The sequence below is a fragment of the Salvelinus fontinalis genome, chromosome 4, assembly GCF_029448725.1.
Source record: "Salvelinus fontinalis isolate EN_2023a chromosome 4, ASM2944872v1, whole genome shotgun sequence".
NCBI classification, from domain to species: Eukaryota; Metazoa; Chordata; class Actinopteri; order Salmoniformes; family Salmonidae; genus Salvelinus; species Salvelinus fontinalis.
This window is the reverse complement of record NC_074668.1, coordinates 36447554-36472793: the sequence shown is the minus strand read 5'-3', so window position 1 is coordinate 36472793 and position 25240 is coordinate 36447554. Positions and strand designations below refer to the sequence as shown.

The 25240-nt window shown below is 42.8% G+C and overlaps 1 protein-coding gene and 1 pseudogene across 5 annotated transcripts in view; both read right to left on the bottom strand.

Moving 5' to 3' along the window:
- Positions 1–759: 759 nt before the first annotated feature.
- On the bottom strand, positions 760–5153 carry LOC129852863 (acyl-CoA dehydrogenase family member 11-like; annotated as a pseudogene).
- An 8041-nt stretch (positions 5154–13194) lies between these two features.
- The window catches only part of LOC129853659 (ATPase MORC2A-like), a 32052-nt gene continuing 20006 nt past the window's right edge, over positions 13195–25240 (bottom strand). For 3 of the 5 annotated variants that reach the window (XM_055919952.1, XM_055919953.1, XM_055919951.1), the window contains exons 16-27: positions 20045–20173; positions 19834–19939; positions 19527–19746; positions 19105–19371; positions 18541–18780; positions 18098–18223; positions 16989–17046; positions 16732–16870; positions 15991–16164; positions 15787–15880; positions 14839–15027; positions 13195–14726 (exon numbers count right to left, since the gene is read on the bottom strand). In XM_055919952.1, the coding sequence (XP_055775927.1) occupies positions 14658–14726; positions 14839–15027; positions 15787–15880; positions 15991–16164; positions 16732–16870; positions 16989–17046; positions 18098–18223; positions 18541–18780; positions 19105–19371; positions 19527–19746; positions 19834–19939; positions 20045–20173 (1811 nt within the window). In that variant the 3' untranslated portion in view covers positions 13195–14657. Of the gene's footprint in view, positions 14727–14838; positions 15028–15786; positions 15881–15990; positions 16165–16731; positions 16871–16988; positions 17047–18097; positions 18224–18540; positions 18781–19104; positions 19372–19526; positions 19747–19833; positions 19940–20044; positions 20174–25240 lie in introns of those variants that run through there. The other 2 variants (XM_055919955.1, XM_055919956.1) reach the window with 2 other exon arrangements.

Genomic DNA, 25240 nt, shown 5'->3' with positions numbered 1-25240 from the left:
GGCTACTGAATGAAGAGCTGTTCAGAGCCAGGTCTTTTTTTTGGTGAACAAAGCAGAATGAAAATGCTAACGGAAATGACCGCACTTGTAAAGGTCTTTGCATCACCACATAGAACAGGGGTGGGTCTCATATGGCTCAATTGGGGTGAGTCCCCTGTGGATCAGTTGGTAGAGCATGAATAAGTATGAATGTATGTACTTGTAAGTCGCTCTGGATAAGAGCGTCTGCTAAATGACTTAAATGTAAATGTAAAATGTAAATGTAGCATGGCACTTGTAATGTCAGGGTTGTGGGTTTAGTTCCCACAGGGAACCAGTATGGGAGAAGGTACAAAAAGGCATTCACTCACTACTGAAAATTGCCCTAGATAAGTGCATCTGCTAAAGTGTAAAAAAAAAAATATATATGTAATTTCGTCTTGAGGGCCACATTGGGATTTTAAAACTAAATGAAGGGCTGCACTGATTTCTTATTCATAAGTAATTTGCGAGCCAGAAAAAGCTCAGTTGTTTTAAAATATATAGCCTTGTCCTAGGTTCATTATAATTTCTAGCTTGCATCTTTTCTATCCGTTTTTACACTTTCAAGTTAGGAATTCTGGGCCAACACAGGCCTATATCTGATATTGTCTTTGAAATATCGACCAATACTGATATATTATTTCATTTTATGAACTTTTCAACCATTCTAGCACAGATACAAACTGCAACCAAGTTTCTATGTTCATAAGGCTAATAAGATATTTCAAATGACTTGAATATGGGAAAGGTGTAATTCTTTATATTTGCATCAGAAAGGTATTGGAAAGTTTGGGAAAACATCAGGGAGATCATTAGGTGATCATTGTGTGTAGAAAAAAAGATCTGCATTGTTTTCAATTGCGGTTTTGTCATAGCTTTCAGGCATGGGGTAATAACAAATAGACCCAACTGTTCAAAAACTAGAGACAAATTAGATCGGTTTGTTATAATAGCGCACATCGGTGATGACTCACGAGAGGAGGAGGGCCTTAAGCAGAGGAGGAAGATAACAAAAATAATTAATTATTAAACAAAATTATGCCCAGTTCACGAGGCCCCCTTGTGTTATGAGGCCCCAGGCAATTGCATTAGTTGCCTAATGGTACTGTAAGTCCGACACCGTGTGTGGTCCCTGGTTCGAATCCAGGCTGTATCACATCTGGCCGTGATTGGGAGTCCCATCGGGTGGCGCCCAATTGGCCCAGCGTTGTCCAGGTTTGGCAGGGGTAGGCCGTCATTGTAAATAAGAATTAGTTCTTAACTGACTTGCCTAGTTAAAAAAGGTTTAATAAAAAAAAATACATGAAATTGTCATTGTTATTCTCCATCAAATATACAACAACCTCCCCCTTCCTACATAAATGACATCTCCTTGAGAACGGCAACATTGCCTGCCCTCAGCCTGCCAACACCCCCTCAGTCTCTGGTTGACTTTTCGTAGACCGGCTTAGTGTCCAGGGGCGAAGTCTCAGTGTTGTAGCATCCTATGGCCGGCTTACTGACCACAAGTCCTGCTCACACCCCCTGCAGCACACACACACACACACAGTCACAGATACACACACACAGATTACAAATATGAAGTAACTGTAATCAGCCCGGATTGTAATTAGATTAAAGTTACATTCTTAAACAGTTGATTACATTTGGGATGACTTAATCTAATATAAAGAGGAAGAACTGATATATCTTTGTCAGCATTCCTGTCATTTAGCTCACTCTCAAATCTTCTCACATGCTCTCTAAGATGCTATTGTTCTGCTGATAGCCCATTAAGTATGGATGGCTTCTTTTGTATTCAAACTGGTTGAATGAAAAGGTAAGGCTTCCAAAACCTTTACCCCTGGCCTTCTGGTATTCCACAGAGTTCCTGCTTTGTAGCAGTACACTTTCACTCTCTTCTTTGTGTGCTCCATAGTAAAAAAAAAGAAGAAATGCTTTCTGATTGCACAATAAAAAAAACTAAATGCAATCAGGGGAAAACCACAGTCACATTATGTTAAACGTTCCCAAAGCACACACATCCCTGGGTTGCTCATATTTTCAGTTTGCTGCAACTAGCTACTGGAACGAGCTGCAACAAACACTCAAACTGAACAGTTTTATCTGAATCTCTTCATTGAAAGACTCAATCATGGACACTTTCTGACAGTTGTGGCTGCTTTGCGTGATGTATTGTTGTCTCTACCATCTTGCCCTTTGTGCTGTTGTCTGTGCCCAATAATGTTTGTACCATGTTTTGTGCTTCTACTATGTTGTGCTGCTGCCATGTGTTGCTACCCTGTTATTGTCATGTTGCTACCATGCTGTGTTGTCATGTGTTGCTGCCTTGCTATGTTGTTGTCATAGGTCTCTCTTTATGTAGTGTTGTGTTGTCTCTATTGTCATGATGTGTGTTTTGTCTTATATTTTTTAATTTTATTTATTTTTTAAATCCCAGCCCCCGTCCCCGCAGGAGGCCTTTTGCCTTTTGGTAGGCCGTCATTGTAAATAAGAATTTGTTCTTAACTGACTTGCCTAGTTAAATAAAGGTTCAATAAAAAATAAAAAACACTGTCTTGAAACAACCACTATTTTACTGTAGAAGAGAAGAGGGTCTTTCTGTAGGTCTGAATTTTATTTATCAACAAATATTGAACAAAAGGCACTCAAATCAGGATTTCAATTCAAGGTGGGGCATAGGACTTTAAATGTACTGATATTAATTACTCGGCAAACTATCAGTAGCCTAAATATTAGAAATGAAAGTAATCCAATAGTAGATCCAATATCAGATTACGTTACTCATTTTGAGTAAATTATTACTTTACAGATTATTTTTCATGTAACTACAATAATCGGTAACGGATTACATTTTTCAAGTAATCTGCCAAACACTGCACACACGCAGTTACTGCTAGAACTATTAGCCTACAAGAAGTAAGGACAGGTAGTGGGGAATGATGTCTATTTACATTTGAGTAATTTAGCAGATGCTTATATCCAGAGTGACTTACGGTTAGTCCATTCATCTTAAGATAGCTAGATGGAACAACCACATATCACGGTCCCAGTAAGTACACTTTTCCTCAATTTAGTAGCTATAATCAAAGTCAGAGCTAGAAGGTGGGGGGGCAGGGGGGGTCAAGTGCAAGTGCTGGTTCAGGAAAGTTGTTGTTTTGTTTACCGGAGAGCAGCATAGATGTCAGAGTGAGAAGCTCCCTCCCATGAGGCATGGTCAATGAGCAGAGGACCTGAAACACACACAGCAGGAGTCACAATACATCCTCAGGGCAAGCTAACTGTGACAATGGATAAGCCAGGTGATGGGTTATAAGTGCTACTCCTGTCATGCCAATGCACAGAAATGATCATGAAATGATCTCTGCTGTGTGTATAGTACCCATATAGATGCGTGCCAGGCTGTGTGGCCAGCTCCAGGTGGTTTGAGAGCTGAGGCCTGCAGGAACTCTCTCAGACCAGAGAAGGTGCGGTCTACTGATCTCACAGACAGGGAGGCTGATGCCAGTAAGATCTGGGGGGGGTAATTAGATGGAAAATGTCAGAATTTGTTTAGCAATTATATCAACAGAGGTTGTAATGGCCTTTATAATTGTATTAATATAACAGTCTTTCCTGGCTACCATTCATTGTTGGTTCAAGGAAGACGATACAAGACAAAGGCTGCGGAAACTAACTTAATTATCCAAAATCTGATCTCAATGGTCATAGTCAGTTAACAACTAATCTCAGTAAAAATTGTATTTTAGATGACTCTTTATCCCTTTAAGGGTCCCTAACCTGGATGTATGTGACATAGGCCTGCAGTACGAGGCCTGAGCTCCGAGAGACGCAGCGGAGAACATCCAGAGACAGAATATTAGTGGTCCCCTCCCAGATACTCAACACCTAGAGAGAGAAGGTACTGTTACACTAAAATGAACTATTGCCACTCAATTGTTGTTGTTGAGTAACAAAGAGTGAGAGTAGGAAACTACTTCATCCATTAACAGCAACATATTTACTCCATAACGTAAAACAGTAAGTCTGCCTTCAGACAGACAGATGCGTGTCATGTGACCACCTACCTGAGCATCTCTGAGCATTGCAGGTAGTCCTGTGTCCTCGATGTAGCCCTGCCCCCCCGAGACTCTCCAGCCCCTCGGAAATCACGCAACCGCCTGAGACACACAGGGGTGGTACACACACACACCATCTGTCAGTCTATATTTTTTTGAGTGTAGGATGGGGCAATCACTCCATCACCTCACACACATCCCTACTGCCTTTATTCAATGACTAAATACACACACCCCAGTCTTCAACTGCCATCTGCCAGTGTAATCCCATGTCTATGTAACGTTCTCTGGTGTAATGTTATTGGTTACCTGTTTGTCGAGTGTAGAGTGTGGCTATAGGTGTGAGCCGGCGAAGGAGGTGAGTCTCCAGCTGGAAGGCATGGCATGTCTCCTCTCAGCCAATCAGACGACAGACCTCCATCACCAGCAGGTATGCTCCTCGGGTCTCCTCCTATAGGAGGAAGGAATTAAAGGGAGGGATTGAGCGGGGATAAAGAGAAGTGTGTGAAGACAAGGTGAAGACAAATGTGTAGGTTTCAGGGGTTATAGTAGGATTTTCTAAGATGGTAGAAATGTATTGTCAACTGACCTCCATCCTAGTGAGAGTCTGCATAGGGAGGGGGTGGTCTCACAGGAGCTTTCCAAAGGCAGAGCTTTCCAAAGGCCATCTTGTGTGGCGTAGTCACAAGCCAGCTGGAGTACCCTGCACACACACACACCTGATCATCAGTACCGCAGTTGGCAGTAGTGATTAGATGTCATACCTCCTCATACCTGCCACAGCAGACACGCTTTTATGGATACGAGTCACAGTCAGCATGTTGGCTATAGACGCCACACCTCAACCTTCTTCTGACAGCTGAGAAAGAGAGGGAAGAATGTTAGCCTGTGTGTGTGTGTGTGTGCGTGCGTGCGTGCGTGCGTGCGTGCGTGCGTGCGCGTGTGTGGTCAGGTGTGTGTGTGAGTGAATCCGTCCCTGTGTGCAGGCAGTCCATCCAGCAGCACCTCAGCGGTGGGCATCTGTCTGGTTCCAAGTTTGTCCTTCAGTGTCTGGACCTCGATGCCCTGAACCATCCCCTCCTCATCATGCACTGCAGCATAGAACAGAGATAGACCTCTACAGCCCTGAGACACTCACCAGTTAGGAGAAGAAAGATAGACATGTGAGGGGGAGAGGATTTGAGGTGTCGGGATGAGAAGGTGAAGGGTTCTTATGTAGCATGCTGTTTTGTGTAGGTGGAAGGAATAACGGGGCATTATCTTTGACGATGATTGTTAAATTGTAAAAAATGTGGTACGGTGTGGTCTGTCCGTCTCTGTCTGTAACTCTGGCCAGTGTTAGTCATGTCTGCATCTGTAGCCGAGGTGCACCACTTGAAACGTGACACTGCATGTACCATCACTCTGAGGCAAGACTACAGTCTCTGTACCACAGCCTACACACACACACACATCATTATCATCAGTAGGCAGGTAACCCATCATAATCTACTAGAGTGTATGTAACTACAAAGAATACAGACACACTGACCCACGTCAGATCCTCCCCTGCATTCAGTCATCCATGGTCCAGACGTCCAGACGTTCTCAGGGTCACAAGAGGTTAGATGGCTGAAGGCCTCAGCCTCTGGCCAGGAAACACCAAGAGACTACATGCACAAGCGTACGCGCACACACAAGCTTATGAATCACAATATCACAACCAAATCAATCGCATCACCTATTCCAACATGAGCAGTAATAATCAGTTCCATGAAAGTAAATTCAGACAGACAGACAAAAAGATAGACAGACACACACACTTGTATAACCTTGGCAGCTCAAAATTCCAATGAGTAGCTTCTGAAATTACTGTCACTGTTACTGTTTTTATATTCTCTGTGTTGGTGACCATCAAGTGAATTTATGCACAGGGCAGAATTTCTTAATCCTTGTCCTGAGGACCCAAAGGGGTACACATGTTTGTTTTTGTCCTAACATTGCACACCTGATTCCATAAAGGTTTGATGATGAGTTAATAAGTGGAACCAGGTGTGTAGTGCTAGGACAAAAACCTAAATGTTGCCCTCTTGGGGTCCCCAGGACATGTTTGGGAAAAGCTGGGTTAATAGGTGTGGTTTCAGTGTGTGTAAGGGTCAGGTGTCTCCCACCGCCACTCCACATAGGTCCTCTCGTATCTGATGGCGACCAGCCCCTCCTGTGCTGATAGGTTCTTAATGTGTAGCCAGGCGGGGGAGGTGACGATGCGTTCGACATGGCAACCCCAGGGATCATTGGTCACCAACCAACCTCTCACTCACGACCCCACCCATCTACCTCACGCACCAACTGCTCCCCAAACACACACAGGTCTGAATACACCATCTGGGAACACACCACCATCACATTAGTGACTAACAGATAAAGCATCATCATAATTTTTTAGCCATTCTTAAACATTAGTATGGGATACACACACACACCTCACTGGGAAGGTGTCTCCTCAGGTATCCCTGTAGCAGAGCGTCCTCCAGGAAGGGGTTCTTCAGCACTGGTCTCTCCTGGTAGAACCCTCCTATCTAGGCCCAGGAGAACTCTGGCTGCCCCTTTGCTCCGGTGACATCTTGGGGTGACCAAGCCAGGCCCCGCTGAACCACGCTTGCAGAACTGCTGCTTGACAGCGGTGAAACATCCTAATACACAGCCGGTAAAAGCAACTGGTGACCTGTCGGTGCAGCACCGGGATCGAAGCCATGGTCCAGGAGCTCAGACGTCACTGGCCTGAATATGATAAGTAAACGGATTTTTTCAAAACCAGCAGCTGCATTTCTTTAGTTAAATTTAAAGGCATACTCCTTGATTTGAAAAATAACAAAACGGTAGCCCTTGCACTTGGTTTGCTATAAAGCTAGTTAGAGAAACGACACTCAAGTTTATGGATCTATGCAAGAATGATCGACATTTATAAGAATCAATGAATATTACATATATGATTATTTAAATTATCAAAAACGGCTGTAAATATCACAGTGGGACATTAATAAGAAATCTTATGGATGTGCAGTAGTAGGAAACCAGAATGATTTGCAGTAGGAAATCTTAATGCAAAAAATGAATTTATGTAACAGTCAACGCCTTTCATATGGTCAAACAACTTCAACATTGAGTTTAGTAATGGGCCTAATATGCAAAGAAAAAACCCAACATAAAACATTATGCAATGCCAACATTTGTGATGCAAAAGTGTCAAAGTTCAGGCACTGTAGCGACAGAGCAATCTCTATGCTTCACGTTAGTCTGGCACTGGTTGTCAAAGAGTAACGTTACAAATATCTGGTTTGGAAAGCTTAAAGGAAAACGCATGTGCTTTAATCAACAATAACTTCTAGAATGTTGTTTTGTTTACCGGTACTCACCTAGTTCCGACTTCCAAATCCCCAGACTTCGTCTTCAAAATAAAAGTCAAGAGTAAACTCTGGCGTTAACATAAAAATCTATATCGACCTTCAAAGTAAACGACTGGAACATCTGACTAGACACCAGCTTTGTCCTGACTACTTTTGGTCATAAAATACCAGCTTTGTCCTGACTACTTTTGGTCATAAAATACACATAGCTTATACAATTAAATAACAGTGACGGTCTACCCTAGTAAAGAGCTAGATCTCTCAGATGAAAATCAACATGTGACACAGGATACCTATGACTTTGTGTGGCTTGATGAATAAACATGCAGGTGGTGCACAGGCCCAGTGTAATGCAGGGGCTTACCGGGGCTGAAGCCCCTGGGTGACCCAAGACGCAGCAACAAAAAAACATATTCAGTACCAGTCAAAAGCATTGGTGGAAAAAGTACTCAATTGTCATACTTGAGTAAAAGTAAAGACATCTAAATAGAAAATGACAAGTAAAAGTCACCCAGTAAAATATTACTTGAGTAAAAGTCTAAATGTATTTGGTATAAAATATACTTAAGTATCTAAAGTAAATGGAATTGCTCAAATGTACTTAAGTATCAAAAGTAAAAGTACAAGTATAAACCATTTAAAATTCCTTATATTAAGCAAACCAGACAGCACGATTTAATTTTTTCAATTTATTGGCAGATAGCCAGGGGCACACTCCAGCATGCAGACATAATTTACAAACTAAGCATTTGTGTTTAGTGAGTCCGCCAGATCAGGGATGTTCTCTTGATAAGTGTGTGAATTGGACCATTTTCCTGTCAAAATGTAACGAAATTGGAAAATGTATGGAGTAAAAATAACATTATTTTCTTTAAGAATGTAGTGAAGTAAAAGTAAAAGTTAGCAAAAATCTAAATAGGAAAGTAAAGTACAGATACCCCAAAAAACAACTTAAGTAGTACTTTAAAGTATTTTTACACCACTGATCAAAAGTTTGGACACCTACTAATTCAATGATTTTTCTTTATTTTTGCTGTTTTCTACATTGTAGAATAATAGTGAAGACATCAAAATTATGAAATAACACATATTGAATCATGTAGTAAGCAAAAAAGTGTTAAAAAAAATGTGATTATTTTTTTATTTTTGGGATTCTTCAAAGTAACCACCCTTTGCCTTGATGACAGCTTTGCACACTCTTGGCATTCTCTCAACCAGCTTCACCTGGAATGCTTTTCCAACAGTCTTGAAGGAGTCTCACATATGCTGAGCACTTGTAGACATTGTTAATGTTGTAAATGACTATTGTAGCTGGAAACGGCTGATTGGTAACGGAATATCTACATAGGCGTACAGAGGCCCATTATCAGCAACCATCACTCCTGTGTTCCAATGGCACATTGTGTTAGCTCATCCAAGTTTATAATTTTAAAAGGTATGGTGGAAAAATTGCACGATTGTTATACTTTTATTACATCGAATGGTTGTTTTATGCAACAGAACAGAGTATTCCTAACTATTGTGTGTGTGTTCTACTGAGGATAGGCCTCTGGGAGATAACAGGAGATTTACGATGTCTTTTGGGTGATAAAACCTAAAGAGCATTACAGAGCATGAGTTAATGTTTCTGTTCTATACCGTACCAGGGAGAGATGGTTCCAGTTTGGAGTCGGAGGGCCAGACACTGGTCTCTATACAATGAAAACTGTTCACACAGCAGATACTGTCTGCTATGTATTATAGGTATCTTTCATACAATTCTTAACCTTGTGACCCATTCTATATACACTGCTCAAAAAAATAAAGGGAACACTTAAACAACACAATGTAACTCCAAGTCAATCACACTTCTGTGAAATCAAACTGTCCACTTAGGAAGCAACACTGATTGACAATAAATTTCACATGCTGTTGTGCAAATGGAATAGACAAAAGGTGGAAATTATAGGCAATTAGTAAGACACCCCCCAAAAAGGAATGGTTCTGCAGGTGGTGACCACACACCACTTCTCAGTTCCTATGCTTCCTGGCTGATGTTTTGGTCACTTTTGAATGCTGGCGGTGCTTTCACTCTAGTGGTAGCATGAGACGGAGTCTACAACCCACACAAGTGGCTCAGGTAGTGCAGTTCATCCAGGATTGCACATCAATGCGAGCTGTGGCAAAAAGGTTTGCTGTGTCTGTCAGCGTAGTGTCCAGAGCATGGAGGCGCTACCAGGAGACAGGCCAGTACATCAGGAGACGTGGAGGAGGCCGTAGGAGGGCAACAACCCAGCAGCAGGACCGCTACCTCCGCCTTTGTGCAAGGAGGAGCACTGCCAGAGCCCTGCAAAATGACCTCCAGCAGGCCACAAGGAAATTACCAAGAAACTGAAGATCACGTACAACTCTGTGTACTACTCCCTTCACAGAACAGCGCAAACTGGCTCTAACCAGAATAGAAAGAGTGGGAGGCCCCGGTGCACAACTGAGAAAGAGGACAAGTACATTAGAGTGTCTAGTTTGAGAAGCAGACGCCTCACAAGTCCTCAACTGGCAGTTTCATTAAATAGTACCCGCAAAACATCAGTCTCAACGTCAACAGTGAAGAGGTGACTCCAGGATGCTGGCCTTCTAGGCAGAGTTCCTCTGTCCAGTGTCTGTGTTCTTTTTTCCATCTTAATCTTTTATTTTTGTTGGCCAGTCTGAGATATGGCTTTTTTGCAACTCTGCCTAGAAGGCCAACATCCCAGTCGCCTCTTCACTGTTGACGTTTTGTACTGTTTTGCGGGTACTATTTAATGAAGCTGCCAGTTGAAGACTTGTGAGGCATCTGTTTCTCAAACTAGCATTTTGAGCCTCCTGATACTCAACTAGTATAAAGAAGGCCAGTTGTATTGCTTCTATAATCAGCACAACAGTTTTCAGCTGTGCTAACATAATTGCAAAAGTGTTTTCTAATGATCAATTAGCCTTTTAAAACTTGGATTAGCTAACACAATGTGCCATTGGAACACAGGAGTGATGGTTGCTGATAATGGGCAACTGTTAATGAAATATCTACATAGGCGTACCTTCAGCCGTTTCCAGCTACAATAGACATTTACAACACAAACAATGTCTACACTGTATTTCTGATCAATTTGTTATTTTAAATGGACAACAAAATGTGTTTTTCTTTCAAAAACAAGGACATTTCTAAGTGATCCCAAACTTTTGAACGGTAGTATATATATATATAAACAATTACAATAAACTGTATAATAAATAAATGTGACTGGTCAATTGTGAGTCAAGGTATTTCCCGAAACGTAGCAATGTTTAAGACATGGACTTATTTTTTTAATTTAACCAGGTAGGCCAGTTGAGAATGTTAACAAGGCATCCAAAAGTAGTTCAAATTAACGTTTTCATTTTATTAGCTAAACAAAACTTGTTTAAACAGCAAAATTGTTGCAGAAATAAGCCTTGTTTGCATAGCGATGATGAAAATAATGTAATTTAGGCTGTAATGATCTCAAATTCTAATCATTTGGTCATCACACCGATGATATAGCAACGGATGCCAGTAGTTTGAATCCCATGACGATGTAGAAGGGCACACTATTTGGCCGGGGGACATTATTTGGCATGACAGGCCCAAGAGGCAAAAAAATATATATATAATTTATCCAAACACAGGAGGCCGCTCTCAATGTTCAATAGTTTATAAAAAAATAACTTTGGATTAAGTTATCACAAGCACATACAGGTATCTGCCAAAATGAAATCAACACCAACAGAAACTGTCTTAAAAGGGTGTTGCGCCACTACAAGTTGCTAGCACCATGTCAATGCGCCTTGGCATATATTTTACAAGTAGACCTAAACATGCCAGGAAAATGCACCCCACACCATAACATACAATGCATTCGGAAAGTATTCAGACCCCTTGACTTGACACATTTTGTTACGTTACAGCTTTATTCTAAAATGGATTAACAACAAAAAAGTATCAATCTACACACAATACCCCATAATGACAATTTTTATATTTAAATAAATTCCGACCCTTTGCTATGAGATTCGAAATTGAGCTCAGGTGCATCTTGTTTCCATTCATCATCCTTGAGATGTTTCTACAACTTGATTGGATTCCACCTGTTGTAAATTCAATTGATCGGACATGATTTGGAAAGGCACACCTGTGTACATCATATAAAGGTCCCACAGCTGACAGTGCATGTCAGAGCATAAACCAAGCCATGAAGTCGAAGGAATTGTCTGCAGAGCTCCGAAACAGGATTGTGACGAGACACAGATCTGGGTAAGTGTACCACTTTTTTTTTTAAACATTGAAGGTCCCCAAGAACACAGTGGTCTCCATCATTCTTAAATGAAAGAAGTGTGTAACCACCAAGACTCTTCCTAGAGCTGGCCGTCTGGACAAACTGAGCAATCAAGGGAGAAAGGCCTTGGTCAGGGAGGTGACAAAGCACCCAATGGTCACTCTGACAGAGCTCCAGAGTTCCTCTGTGGAGATGGGATAACCTTCCAGAAGGACAACCATCTCTGGAACACTCCACCAATCAGACCTTTATGGTAGTCTAGACGGAAGCCACTTCTCAGTAAAAGGCACATAACAGGCCGCTTGGAATTGCCATACAGCACCTAAAGGACTCTGGTCTGATGAAACCAAGATTGAACTCGTTGGCCTGAATGCCAACCTTCACGTCTGGAGGAAACCTTGCACAGTGAAGCATGGTGGTGGTAGCATCATGCTGTGGGGATGTTTTTCAGCAGCAGGGACTAGTCAGGATCAAGGGAAAGATGAACAGAGCAAAGTACAGAGATCCTTCATGAAAACCTACTCCAGTGCGCTCAGGATAGCTGTGCAGCGACGCTCCCCATCCAACCTGACAGAGCTTGAGAGGATCTGCAGAGAAGGATTGGAGAAACTCCCCAAATACAGGTGTGCCAAGCTTGTAGCATCATACCAAAAAAACCTTGAGGCTGTAATCGCCACCAAAGGTCCTTCAAAGTACTGCGTAAAGGGTCTGAATACTTGCCGCCGGGGCGGAAGCGTAGCCTAGTGGTTAGAGCATTGGACTAGTAACCGAAAGGTTGCAAGATCTAATCCCCGAGCTGACAAGGTACAAAATCTGTCGTTCTGCCCCTGAACAAGGCAGTTAACCCACTGTTCCTAGGCCGTCATTGAAAGAATTTGTTCTTAACTGATTTGCCTAGTTAAATAAAGGTCAAATAAAAATATATATAAATGTTATTTTTTATACATATACAAACATATCTAAAATCCGGTTTTTGATGTGTTATTATGGAGTATTGTGTGTAGATTGACTAGGGGAAAAAACGATTTAATCAATTTTAGAATTAGGCTGTAACGTAACAAAATGTGGAAAAAGTCAAAGGGTCTGAATACCTTCCGAATAAACTGTTTACTTTGTATCCCTTGTTTCCTTTATTTTGTCAGTTACCGGTTTGCCTAGAGTCAGGAAGGCCGCCGTTTGGGCAGTATGCCTGCCAAATATAGCCTACAGCTTGTTGCATCATGGCCAGGAAAAAGGCACAGTTTGGAAAGCAAATGCCTACTGCTGAAAAAAGAAGACTAATATGCTTGTAGAACCAATAGAAAAAAAATCAAAAGCCCCAGGGCCTATGATTTCTTAATCCAGCGGTGCAGTTGTCTGGGAACCCAATTTATTGTTTCTCCATACAGATAAATAAAAAAAGAGTACACACACCAGACAAAATAACATACACCTATTTAATAAAATGTTTTCTTGACATGTTAAAAATACCCATTAGAAGAAACATGACCACTGAATAATATGAACAGAGAACTTTAGATAACTATAAACTCAATCACCTTTGAGACCAAAATGAAAACAGTGAACTGTCATGTCACAATGGCAAGAGGAAACAATAGGGACATAGTTGTATTGAGACGTAACAGATAATCGTACTGATAAAACCCAGTAAGTACTTCAGTCTCCAGGGCGTTGGGATGAGCAAACACCCTCAATAGTCTGGCTGGTAAACCCGATGGCTACACTGTCAGAACAGGATGCATGTTGACGTTTAGTGTCATGAAACTTGCCCTTGAGGCATAACTGAAAGATTTCTGCTAGATGGGCCAGCTGGAAAGTCAAAATGGTCTAGATTGTAAAAATTCATGAAAACAAAAATTTGCCTTTTGGTTTTAATTTAAGGTTAGGAGTAAAATCAGATTTTATGACTTGGTGGCTGTGCCAGCTAGTGACCACTCTCTACAGAGCTGCCTCCAGAACAAGATTCATGGTCAAACACGCTAGCAAGATAGGGTGTGAGAGAGGCTAGGGGGGAGAGGTGGTTGAAAGCAGCTAGGCAACACTGATTTGTTTTTTCAACACTGGGTTAAACATAACGCTTTAACAGGGTAGAAAAGGCTTGACCATCTGATGACAACTTACATCAAATCTGGCACTCAACAGGACTGGATTTGCATCAGACTGTGACTGGTGGTAAAGGGTTTATGGGTCAGGACGCTATTATGGGTTTATGATTCATGTAATTTCTCTCCACCTGATCACAGATCAATATGGAGAATACATATGAATCTTAACTGCTCCATAGTTTAGGTTACCATCAGACCCTCTTCTGAAATCACAGAATCGCCTGTCATCTACATCACAGGAACTTTGATCGGCGACGCTTGGTGCCGTACTCGGACTGGCGTGCGTATGTATGCGTGTACGCGGCACAAGATCAGAACACAGCAACAGAGCAGAATCTGATCCCCACCTACAGATTGAGAAGAGTTCAGTTCTGCAGTCAATCAGGACTGGTTGGTGTAACATACAGTAGCTTAACAGAGTTTGTATATAACATAATAGATTGTTGATATAAAAGGACTAAAAAGAGACGTCCGTTACGTGCTAATCTCAGAATGGACCATCCAAAACCAAAGCATGCTAATGTTAAATAAACAAGAACAGACAGAGAAACAGAAAACCATACTGCAGTTTTATAAAAACAAACTTGGGGACCAAACGGCAACAGCAGCAGGTCAGGCAGCAGCTGCCTCTCCATCTGCAGAGCGGGGCGGGCAGGCCTCGTGGAGGGTTATGGGTAAAGAGCATCTGTAGAGGAGCTACAGAGCTACAGTACTTTGGGAAATACAGGCGGACCAAGGTTGAGAGCAAGACAGGGTTCCGAGAGCATGTCTGTCTCCTCACTAGTCCCCCTTGGTCAGCAGGTCTTCTATGTAGGCATCCAGTTCGTCATCTGTGTTTATGTCAATGTCCTGCAGGAGGGAAGGAGCGACATTCCATTTCAGTTTGTCCGTGTGTGTGAGTGCGTGCATGCGGGTTCTCATCTTCTCTGTAGCTAAGCTTCGATTTTGGTGTATGTCTTACCTCCTGTACTTTCTGCAGCAGTTGTACGATGTTGGTTCGTAGTTTCTGTAGCTTCTCGTCTGCCTCCCTGAGTTTGGTCTCAGCGCTGGTACTCTTCTCCTCCACAGCTTTGGCTCTGGCGTCAGCTCTGCTCTGGTACGAGTTACACAGAGACTGGAGACCCAGCTCATACTGCTGGAAATACTCCTTCTGCAGACGCATGCATACACACGGTCAGATAGATATATACACTACCGTTCAAAAGTTTGGGGTCACTTAGAAATGTCCTCGTTCATTTCTCGTTCAGTTCATTTCTCGGCCTTCATTTCTCAGAACAAGAATAGACTGACGAGTTTCAGAAGAAAGTTCTTCGTTTCTGGCCATTTTGAGCCTGTAAATCGAACCCACAAATGCGGATGCTCCAGATACTCAACTAGTCTAAAGAAGGACAGTTTTATTGCTTCGTTAATCAGCACGACAGCTTTCAGCTGTGCTAACATACTTGCAAAAGAGTTTTCTAATGATTAATTAGCTTTTTAAAACGATAAACTTGGATTAGTTAACACAACATGCCATTGGAACAAAGGAGTGACGGTTGCTGATAATGGACCTCTGTACGCCTATGTAGATATTCCATTAAAAATCAGCCGTTTCCAGCTACAATAGTCATTTACATTTAAGTCATTTAGCAGACGCCCTTATCCAGAGCGACTTACAACAGTAACAATGTCTACAATGCATTTCTGATCAATTTGATGTTATTTTAATGGACATTTTTTGTGTTGCATTTCTTTAAAAAAAGAAGAAGACATTTCTAAGTGACCCCAAACCTTTGAACGGTAGTGTATATATACACACATACATACGATTTTGCTTTGGTATGAATTACAATGATATGACTGCAGCAGACTCCAGGGCAGGTCTCTAGAAGACATGAGTTAGAGGTCAGGAGTTAAAGGTCAGTCTCACCATAGGGAAAGCCACTAGCTCTTCTGCGGCCATGCTGTTGACATCGTCCTTCGGGATCCGGAAATCAGGAGGGAAGAAATAACGCAGCAGCGTCCTGAAGAGAACACACACAAAATTAGAGTTGTTCCATTCTCCCTCTGAAAAATTCTCCCCAAAAACCAACAGGTAGGACTCAATGACAGAGTATCAGGTAGTCATGGTTACCTCATCATGTTGACCAGGTTGTCAGTCACCTCTCGACTGGTTCCTGGTTGGGTGGTGTCGGGTTCCATGGGGGCGGGCCCTTTTTCAGTCCCCTCCCCTTGCTGTGTGTCAGGGGTCTGGGAGAGGGGAGAGGGGGGTCGCATCAACCTCACCTCCTCACTGCCTTTGAAAACCCTAATAACAACAACCATAAATTATACCAACAACCTCACCTCCTCACTGCCCTTAACCACTGTAATAACAGCACCCCAAAACTCCTGAGCACAGTAACTTATCAAAACATTTGGAAATTAAATAGAAACTGGCACATCATTGGCCACTGGTACAGCATAGTGATGGGGGAAAAAATCTATATAGTTACATATGCAATTTTATTTTTTGACAATATATTGATATTTTACTCCAAGTACCGATTTAAATAAATAGAATAGCTATAGCTTGTTCTCCATCTTTTTAAAGTGAGCCAACATATTTTCAGCACTTATTTGCCTGACTGATCAAAACCTGTTTTCTCATGCCCCTTCTTGTCTCTCTGCAGCAGACATAGTTCGCAATATAATAAAATAGCAGTATCAAATCGCAATACATATAGAATCGTGAGAATCGCAATACATATTGTATCGGCACCTAAGTATTGTGATAATATCGTATTGTGAGGTCCCTAGCAATTCCCAGCCCTAGTACAACACACACATAAATGTGAGAAAACAAAGCACAAACACGGTGAGTTGGTGAGCCTACCATCGGTCCTTGGGGGTGGATCTGGGGACGTAGTCAAACTTCACCTTCCAGCGAATGCTCTGCTTACTGATTTCCACAGCAACCACTTTGCCTGTGAACCATTCCTTATTCACCCGTACCTCCACCAACATACCCTTATCTACAGGAGACAACAAAGGAATTGTGAAGCTTTGTCCTGAAACGCTGATGTCTATGGCATTGCTAATAGGAAATCTTCTCAGCAAATCAACTATCATCAAGAAATAAATAAAAATCACCTTTCTGAGCATTCTTCGGTTCATTCTCTGGGTGCTCGTCCTCTGCACTGCCTGTCACCTAAAAACATTACACACAGAAAACACACTGATCAAACTGTCTAGTAGTAAGTGTGTGTGAAGAAATACATGAGTGGTGTGTTATTGAGAAAGGAGAGCAGGAGAAAAAGAAGAAGCAGGAGAGCAGAATATAAGCAACTATATATAGAATAGAAGAGACAGATAGGACCCAACACAAAGGTTCCCAGGTTTGCTTGTCAGTATTCCCGTACCTCACACTAGACTACTGCAACACAGTTTCCCCTGCCATAAACCCTCACATTGGTGCCACAACAGAGGCGTGCAGATTCGTTGAGAAAACATGCAATTTTTGGATATTGATTAGAGATTGTCAAGGATGCACACAAACTCCAAAATATTAGTTCAGATTATTTGGCTTCCAATATGTGATCTATAGGCTGAGAGCTTCATAAGCGGTTTAGTCAATTCTGGGATTTGAGTAGTGTGACAATATTTGGTGAGAATTACAACTTGGGGTGCAAAATCAATTACAGCTCAATTACAGCAATTATTTAATCTGCAGTTATTCTTCTGCTATTTATTCTGTTACCAATAATACGTCAATGTTAATAATATCTTCAGATTACAATGATGTCTCTTAACTAAATGCAATCTATTAGCTTCCAAAATGTACATAGGTATATCTAGCTGTAATATAACACATTCTGATGGAATGGCTTGTCCCACAGTGCATTGAGTGAATGCTGGAAAAAGATGTTGGTTCCTTTCTAATCATACCAATGTGAATGCAAAGAGGAAAAATAAGTGGAGTGGCAAAAGAGTGGAGTCCTCATTCAAAGGCAAGATAAGAGTTTTTTTTTGTTTTTCTTAACCCCAAAGTTCACTTTAAAGAAGACTGAGATCAGTTATTTTAAAGAGGACTATATGCGAAAACCCCTTAAGAGTAGAGTTAGGAGACAAACCATTTAGAGTAGAATTATGATAGAAGGGGAGGATCTATTCTATTTTGATTAGAGTTAGGAGAGAGGGATAGGACAGATAACATTATGAGTTGAGAAGGTGTAGTCTCTTGCGCCGTGGCTGGTGGGTACCTTGGCTCTAACCCCAGCCGAGGGCTTAGGCGGGGTGGGGATGGGTTTGGCTGGCGGTGGTGTTGGTATGGTAGCACTCCTCTTCTCAGGCGGCAGGGGTTTGGTGCTGAGTGGGGGGGTGGGGACCTGTGGGGTCGATGACATCACATGACCTCTGAACTATGGGTAAACTGGTGTGCTCCATGTGTCAGACTCTTGTTCTTCCTCCAAAAGAGTTTTCCCCATTCTCCGTACCTAACATCACCTCACCGTCCTCACTCGTCTTCAGGAAACATCTATCTGTCCTCTTCTTCCAAACATCCCTTCCCCTTTATCTTTCCGTTCCCTCTCCTCTTACACATGCAGTGCTTTCCTGTGTCTGTCTGATACATTGTATACAGATATTCTATAGATTGACAGTTTGATAGTCTGAGCAGTGAAAATGTGTGTGTGTGAGAGTGTACCTCCGTCACTTTTCCCCGTTTGAGTGGAGCTTTCTCAACAGCTTTCCCACGATTCCCCACGGCAGCTGTCATCTTGGATTTCTTGGGCTGAGGCTCCTTCTCCTCCTCGCTGTCCTCCTCTTCTTCTTCTTCTTCTTCCTCCTCCTCTTCTTCCTCCTCACTCTCCTCCTGCTCCATCACTCTCTTGCGCTGGCTGCTAGTAGGTGTGGTTGCTTTGGCAGGAGACGATTTGGCTTGAATCTGTAGAAACACCATAGATATTACTGATACTGCTAAAGGACCATAAAGCTATTTTAAAGGTATTTTGACAATTATTTTGGTATTTGGCAATTAACTCATGGATACCATTTGTATGTCTCTGCATCCAGTATGAAGGAAGTTAGCATTTGCTCGCAAAACTACCTCTAACATTCGCAAACATTTCTAAAAACCTGTTTTCAATAGTGCAATGACGAAGTCTACCTCATCCGACTCTGGGTAAGTAGATACATTTCCAAAGTCTCGCACTATTTTAACATAACCGTAATAGATTTGTTAAAGGACAACACACATAAAGATACTCACCCGTGAGCTGCGGCTTGGAGGGGTGGGTTTGGCGGGGATTTTGGCTGGGGCTTTGGGGGCGGGCTTAGCTGGAGGGAGTGATGGCTTCGCTGCAGCTCTGGCTCTAGATTGGTCGACTCTGGAGGCTGGGGCAGCAGGCCGGGTGGTCGGTCGAGGGGAATTGGTGAGTTTGCGGTTGAGGGCTGGCGGCTGGCTGGGGGCGTTCTTGAGGAGGGCGGGGAGAGGGGGGGAGCGAGGGCGTGAAACACGCTCTGAAGACCTGGTTGCCTAGGAGACAGAGAGAACATGAAACATTATATTCAGATATCCGGAGACAGTATGTGTTATTGTGTGAAACCAGTAGAGGTTAAGTATGTCTGTATACATGTAGTGTGTGTTTACCTGTAGATGGGGAGTATTTGTGACTGTGTATGTGTGTGTACCTGGGAAGAACTGTCATTCATGGGTCTCATGCTGACATCCAGAGGCAACTTCTTCACATCTGCAGCTGATTTGATGGTGCTGGTTTTCTGCAGAGCCTCTAGTTTCTCCTGCTGCTGTCTGATCTTCTCTGTCAGCTCTTTCTGTTTGTCCTCCGCTGTCTGTCTGTCCTTCTTCAGAACTGCACATGGAAGGTTCTGTTTCTGCTCCGCTGCATCACACCTACAACACACACACACACAACATTTGAGATATACTGTATGTGGTGTTCCTGCAGGTGTGTGTGTGTGTGTGTGTGTGTGTGTTTACCTGTCTTGAGTGCTGTCAGGGTTCATCAGACACACCCAGCTGTCCGGGTAACGTTTATCCACCGCATCCATCTGGAATGGCAGAGTCCTCCACTTCAGACATTTATCTACAGAGAGAGAGGAAGACAAACCTCAGAGCTTGTCTATTTATTTATGTGTGTGTGTGTGTGTGAGACTTGACACACTTTAAAGTGTGTATGTCTACAACTCACCACACTGTATGGTTAGGGGTATCTCCATGGCGCGGCGTCTCTTGTATCTCTGCTCAGCCGAGGGGAGTGAGGACCAGCTGGCCGACAGGTACCCAAACTCATCCCAGAACTTCACTATGCCCTTCTGAGCTAAAAAAGTGGGAAAAGCAGAAACATGCTAGACATATGGACTAAGGCTGTTGCACTAACTATACAACCAAGCGTAACTATGCTCATTAACAGTAGTGTGTCTAACTAGAGCTATACACAGATTTAATAGTTACATTATTTTGCTACCCTTGATATGTATATTTAGCTTACTAAACATCCTGCCTGCATTCATTGTTGTCCCCCTCATGTTGCACCCTAGACAGGGCGTGCAAGGGGGAGGGGTATGGTAGACAGAGAGCGAGGGGTATGGTAGACAGAGAGCGAGGGGTATGGTAGACAGAGAGCGAGGGGTATGGTAGACAGAGAGCGAGGGGTATGGTAGACAGAGAGCGAGGGGTATGGTAGACAGAGAGCGAGGGGTATGGTAGACAGAGAGCGAGGGGTATGGTAGACAGAGAGCGAGGGGTATGGTAGACAGAGAGCGAGGGGTATGGTAGACAGAGAGCGAGGGGTATGGTAGACAGAGAGCGAGGGGTATGGTAGACAGAGAGCGAGGGGTATGGTAGACAGAGAGCGAGGGGTATGGTAGACAGAGAGCGAGGGGTATGGTAGACAGAGAGCGAGGGGTATGGTAGACAGAGAGCGAGGGGTATGGTAGACAGAGAGCGAGGGGTATGGTAGACAGAGAGCGAGGGGTATGGTAGCCTACACTTGGGTAGGGGATTAACTGTATTACTTTAAGAAGTTTTTGATATTCTTTCAATGCTTTAGCTTACAATGTTAGTTGTATACTGTAAAAAAGTGGAGAATGTCAACTTTCTAAAGCTAGAATTACTAATTTAAATGTAACCCTGAAGCTATATATTTTTTTATTTTTTATTTAACTAGGTAAGTCAGTTAAGAACAAAATCTTATTTACAATGACTGCCTACCAAAAGGCCTCCTGCAGGGGACAAAAAAATAATAATAAAAAAAAAATATATATATATATAGGACAAAACACACATCACGACAAGAGACACCACAACACGACAAAGAGAGACCTAAGACAACAACAACAGCATGGGAGCAAAACATGGCGGCAGCAGCAGCATAAAACATGATACAAACATTATTGAGCACAGACAACAGCACAAAGGACAATATGGTAGAGACAACAATACATCACGTGAAGCAGCCACAACTGTCAGTAAGAGTGTCCGTGATTGAGTCTTTGAACGAAGAGATGGAGATAAAACGGTCCAGTTTGAGTGTTTGTTGCAGCTCGTTCCAGTCGCTAGCTGCAGCGAACTGAAAAGAGGAGCGACCTAGGGATGTGTGTGCTTTGGGGACCTTTAACAGAATGTGACTGGCAGAACAGGTGTTGTATGTGGAGGATGAGGGGGAGTGAGGCCTAAGCGGGTTTTATAAATAAGCGACGTGTATACAGAGATGATCAGTTTACAGAGTGGTATAGAGTGCAGTGATGTGTGCTATAAGGAGCATTGGTGGCAAAACTGATGGCCGAATGGTAAAGAACATCTAGCCGCTCGAGAGCACCCTTACCTGCCGATCTATAAATTATGTCTACATAATCTAGCATGGGTAGGATGGTCATCTGAATCAGGGTTAGTTTGGCAGCTGGGGTGAAAGACGAGCAATTACGATAGAGGAAACCAAGCCTAGATGCAACCTTAGCCTGCAGCTTTGATATGTGCTGAGAGAAGGGCAGTGTACCGTCTAGTCATACACCCAAGTACTTGTATGAGGTGAATACCTCAAGCTCTAAACCCTCAGAGGTAGTAATCACACCAGTGGGGAGAGGGGCATTCTTCTTACCAATCCACATAACCTTGTTCTGAACACCTCCAAAACAAAGGTAAAAGGCAGAGAAAGCCTGTTGGACATTAAGAAAGCTTTGTTTTAGAGTATTTAACACAAAATCCGGGGACGGGCCAGCTGAGTATAAGAGTGTATCATCTGCATATAAATGGATGAGAGAGCTTCCTACTGCTTGAGCTATGTTTTTGATGTAAATTGAGAAGAGTGTGGGGCCTAGGATCGAGCCTTGGGGTACTCCCTTGGTGACAGACAGTGGCTGAGACAGCAGATGTTCTGACTTTATACACTGTACTCTTTGAGAGGTAGTTAAGAAACCAGGCCAAAGACCCCCCAGAGACAACAATACTCCTTAGCTGGCCCACAAGAATGGAATGGTCTACCGTATCAAAAGCTTTAGCCAAGTCAACAGAAATAGCAGCACAACATTGCTTAGAATCAAGGGAAATGGTGACATTATTTAGGACCTTTAAGGTTGCAGTGACACATCCATAACCTGAGCAGAAACCAGATTGCATACCCGAGAGAATACTGTAGACATCAACAAAGCCAGTCAGTTGATTATTGACAAGTTTTTCCAACACTTTTGATAAACAGGGCAAAATAGAAATTGGCAAATAACAGTTAGGATCACCTTGATCTCCACCTTTAAATAAAGGACACACCGTGGCTACCTTCCAATCAATGGGAACCTCCCCAGAGGAGATACAGGGTAAAAAGGTCAGAGATGGGCTTAGCAAAGATAGGGGCAGCAACCTAAAAGAAGGGTCTACTCTAAACCATCTGACCCAGCTGTTTTTTAGGGGTCAAGTTTAAGGAGTTCCTTTAGTCCCTCGGACTCAGTGACCGCCCGAAGGGAGAAACTTTGTAGCGGGCATGGGAAAAAGAGGGAGGAGCATCGGGGATAGTCGCATTAGAAGGGATGGGAGATTAGGAAATCTTGAACGGGTAAGGAGGCATGTTAGAGTCAAATAGGAATCCTGACTTAATGAAGTGGCGATTAAAGAGCTCAGCCATGTGCTTATTGTCAGTAACAACCACATCATCAACATTAAGGGACATGGGCAGCTGTGGAGGAGGAGGGTTTATTCTCCAGGTCTTTAACCGTTTTCCAGACCTTCTTGGGGTTAGACCCACAGAGAGAGAACTGCTCCTTAAAGTAACTAACTTTGGCCTTCCGGATAGCCTGAGTGCACTTATTTCTAATTTGCCTGAACGAGAGCCAGTCAGCATGAGTATGCTTGTGCCGAGCTATTTGCCAAATGGAATTCTTGAGCTGGAGTAACTCTGCCACATCACGGTCGAATCAGGGGCCGAACCTGTTTTAAATCCTTATGTTCTTTATGGGTACGTATTTGTTAACGATACCACTGAAAATATCAATAAAAGGAAGGTACAAGAGTCTTCGTCAGAGGGGATTAAGCTGATTCTATACCAATTTACAGAGGACAGGTCATGAAGGAAATCTTGCTCATTGCAGTTTTTTAGCAAGCGTCTATGACAAATCAGGACAGGTTGTTTCACTGAGCAGCAATTATGAACACAGGCTGTACAACAGTGATCACTAAGGTCATTACAGAAAACACCAGACTGATAACCATTGTATTATTTGTAATAACATCGAGGAGAGTAGCCTTTTCTGGGTGTTTGGAGTCATATCTTGTGGGATTGGTAATAATCGGAGAAAGATTTAGGGAGTCCCATTACTTTAGGAGATGGGAGGGTGGTTTAAGCATGTCCCAGTTTATGTCACCTAGCAGGACAAATTCAGACTAAGTGTAAGGGGCCAGGAGAGGGTACAGGCCGGTGCTGATGGTGGCTGATAACACCCAGCAACAGTCAACAGAGCTATTTGAAAGTTTACTGCTTAATACCAGATAAATCAAACTGTTTGGGGACAGACTTGGTGGAGACAACCGAGCACTGAAGGTGTTCCTTGGTAAATATTGCCACTCCCCCACCTTTGGAAGATCTGTCTTGCCGAAAAAGGTTATAACCAAGGCTAACATCAGTGTTCTTAACCACATCTCAGTAATGAGCTTTCAATGTATACATTTTTTGGTAACAGGCTTCTAGTGTTAACGTGCAGAAAACCCAGGCTTTTACGAGAGCAGAAATCAGTGAAGCAGATATCAGAGCACAAATCAGAATTGGGGCTAGCAACAGTAGATGGGCCAGGGTGTACATGCACATTTCCAGATATAATCAACAGTAATACAGTCAGGGCACGGCAGAGGACAGGGAGAGCTCTGCAGTGTTGATTTATAACATTTGAATGTGCATTCGATGGCAATAAGATCATATTGTAATGCAATCCCATCAGGTAACATGAATACAAAGCTGGCGAAAGGTGGTTAGCATAGGATGGAAGGTCAAGAGTCCGTGTAACCAAGAGAGTCAGAGTCTGAGTGTGGGAACAAACAGTCTGTCCCACAGTTGGGTAAACAAGCAAGTTCCTAGTCAACAAAGCACGCAGGAGTCATGAGGCAAATAGCATAAAGCACAAGAGAAAAATATAACAACTTGGGGCTAGCCATTGTAAGTTCATAGTCACTTGCACCAACAGTGTGTGTGTGCTGGAGGCGAACAAAAGCTCGGGAGAGGCAGGGGTATCTGTACCAGACAGGGGGAGACAGGCCAGGGTGGACAGTGAACAGATCACCAGGTGGAATCCAAGCAGCAGTGCTGCAGGCAACGGGAGTAGGTGTCACACCTACTTGGGAGAAGCTTTTTTCGGGAGATAGATTCCTTGTAGAAAATCTAGCAAGTCTCTTTCCACCATCTTTTCCACGTGGAAAAGGAGGTTGTTAGCTGGCTATATCTTTTCATTTTCGGCAAATGATCCTTTACGACGTCCAAACAAAGTTGTCCTGTGGCTGTTGTATTTTGTGGATTATGAGGATATCTTCTGATGTGATCAAATCAACAATATTGTTTCTTATTGAGGTAATTTACAATTGAAGTGTCCTGGCTGCATATCAGTTAAAAATAGAGATGAATCCAAGGGGTTCTGTATTTTAGTTACCTCTGCACAGATCGAAGGGGCTTCAAAGGCCTCTGCATTTGGGTGGGGAGGGGGGCTGTGAAACTCTCCTGCCATTGTTAGGCTCAAGAGTTTTCACACCTCACTTCAGTGATAATTTTAGTCAGTTTCTTTCCTAGCAGCTTGGTAGCTTAGTAGCCTTATTTGTTTAAGCAATAAAGCCCGAAGGGGTGTGGTATCTGGCCAATATACCACGGCTCAGGCCTGTTCTTAAGCATGACGCAGTGGTGTGGAGTGCCTGGACA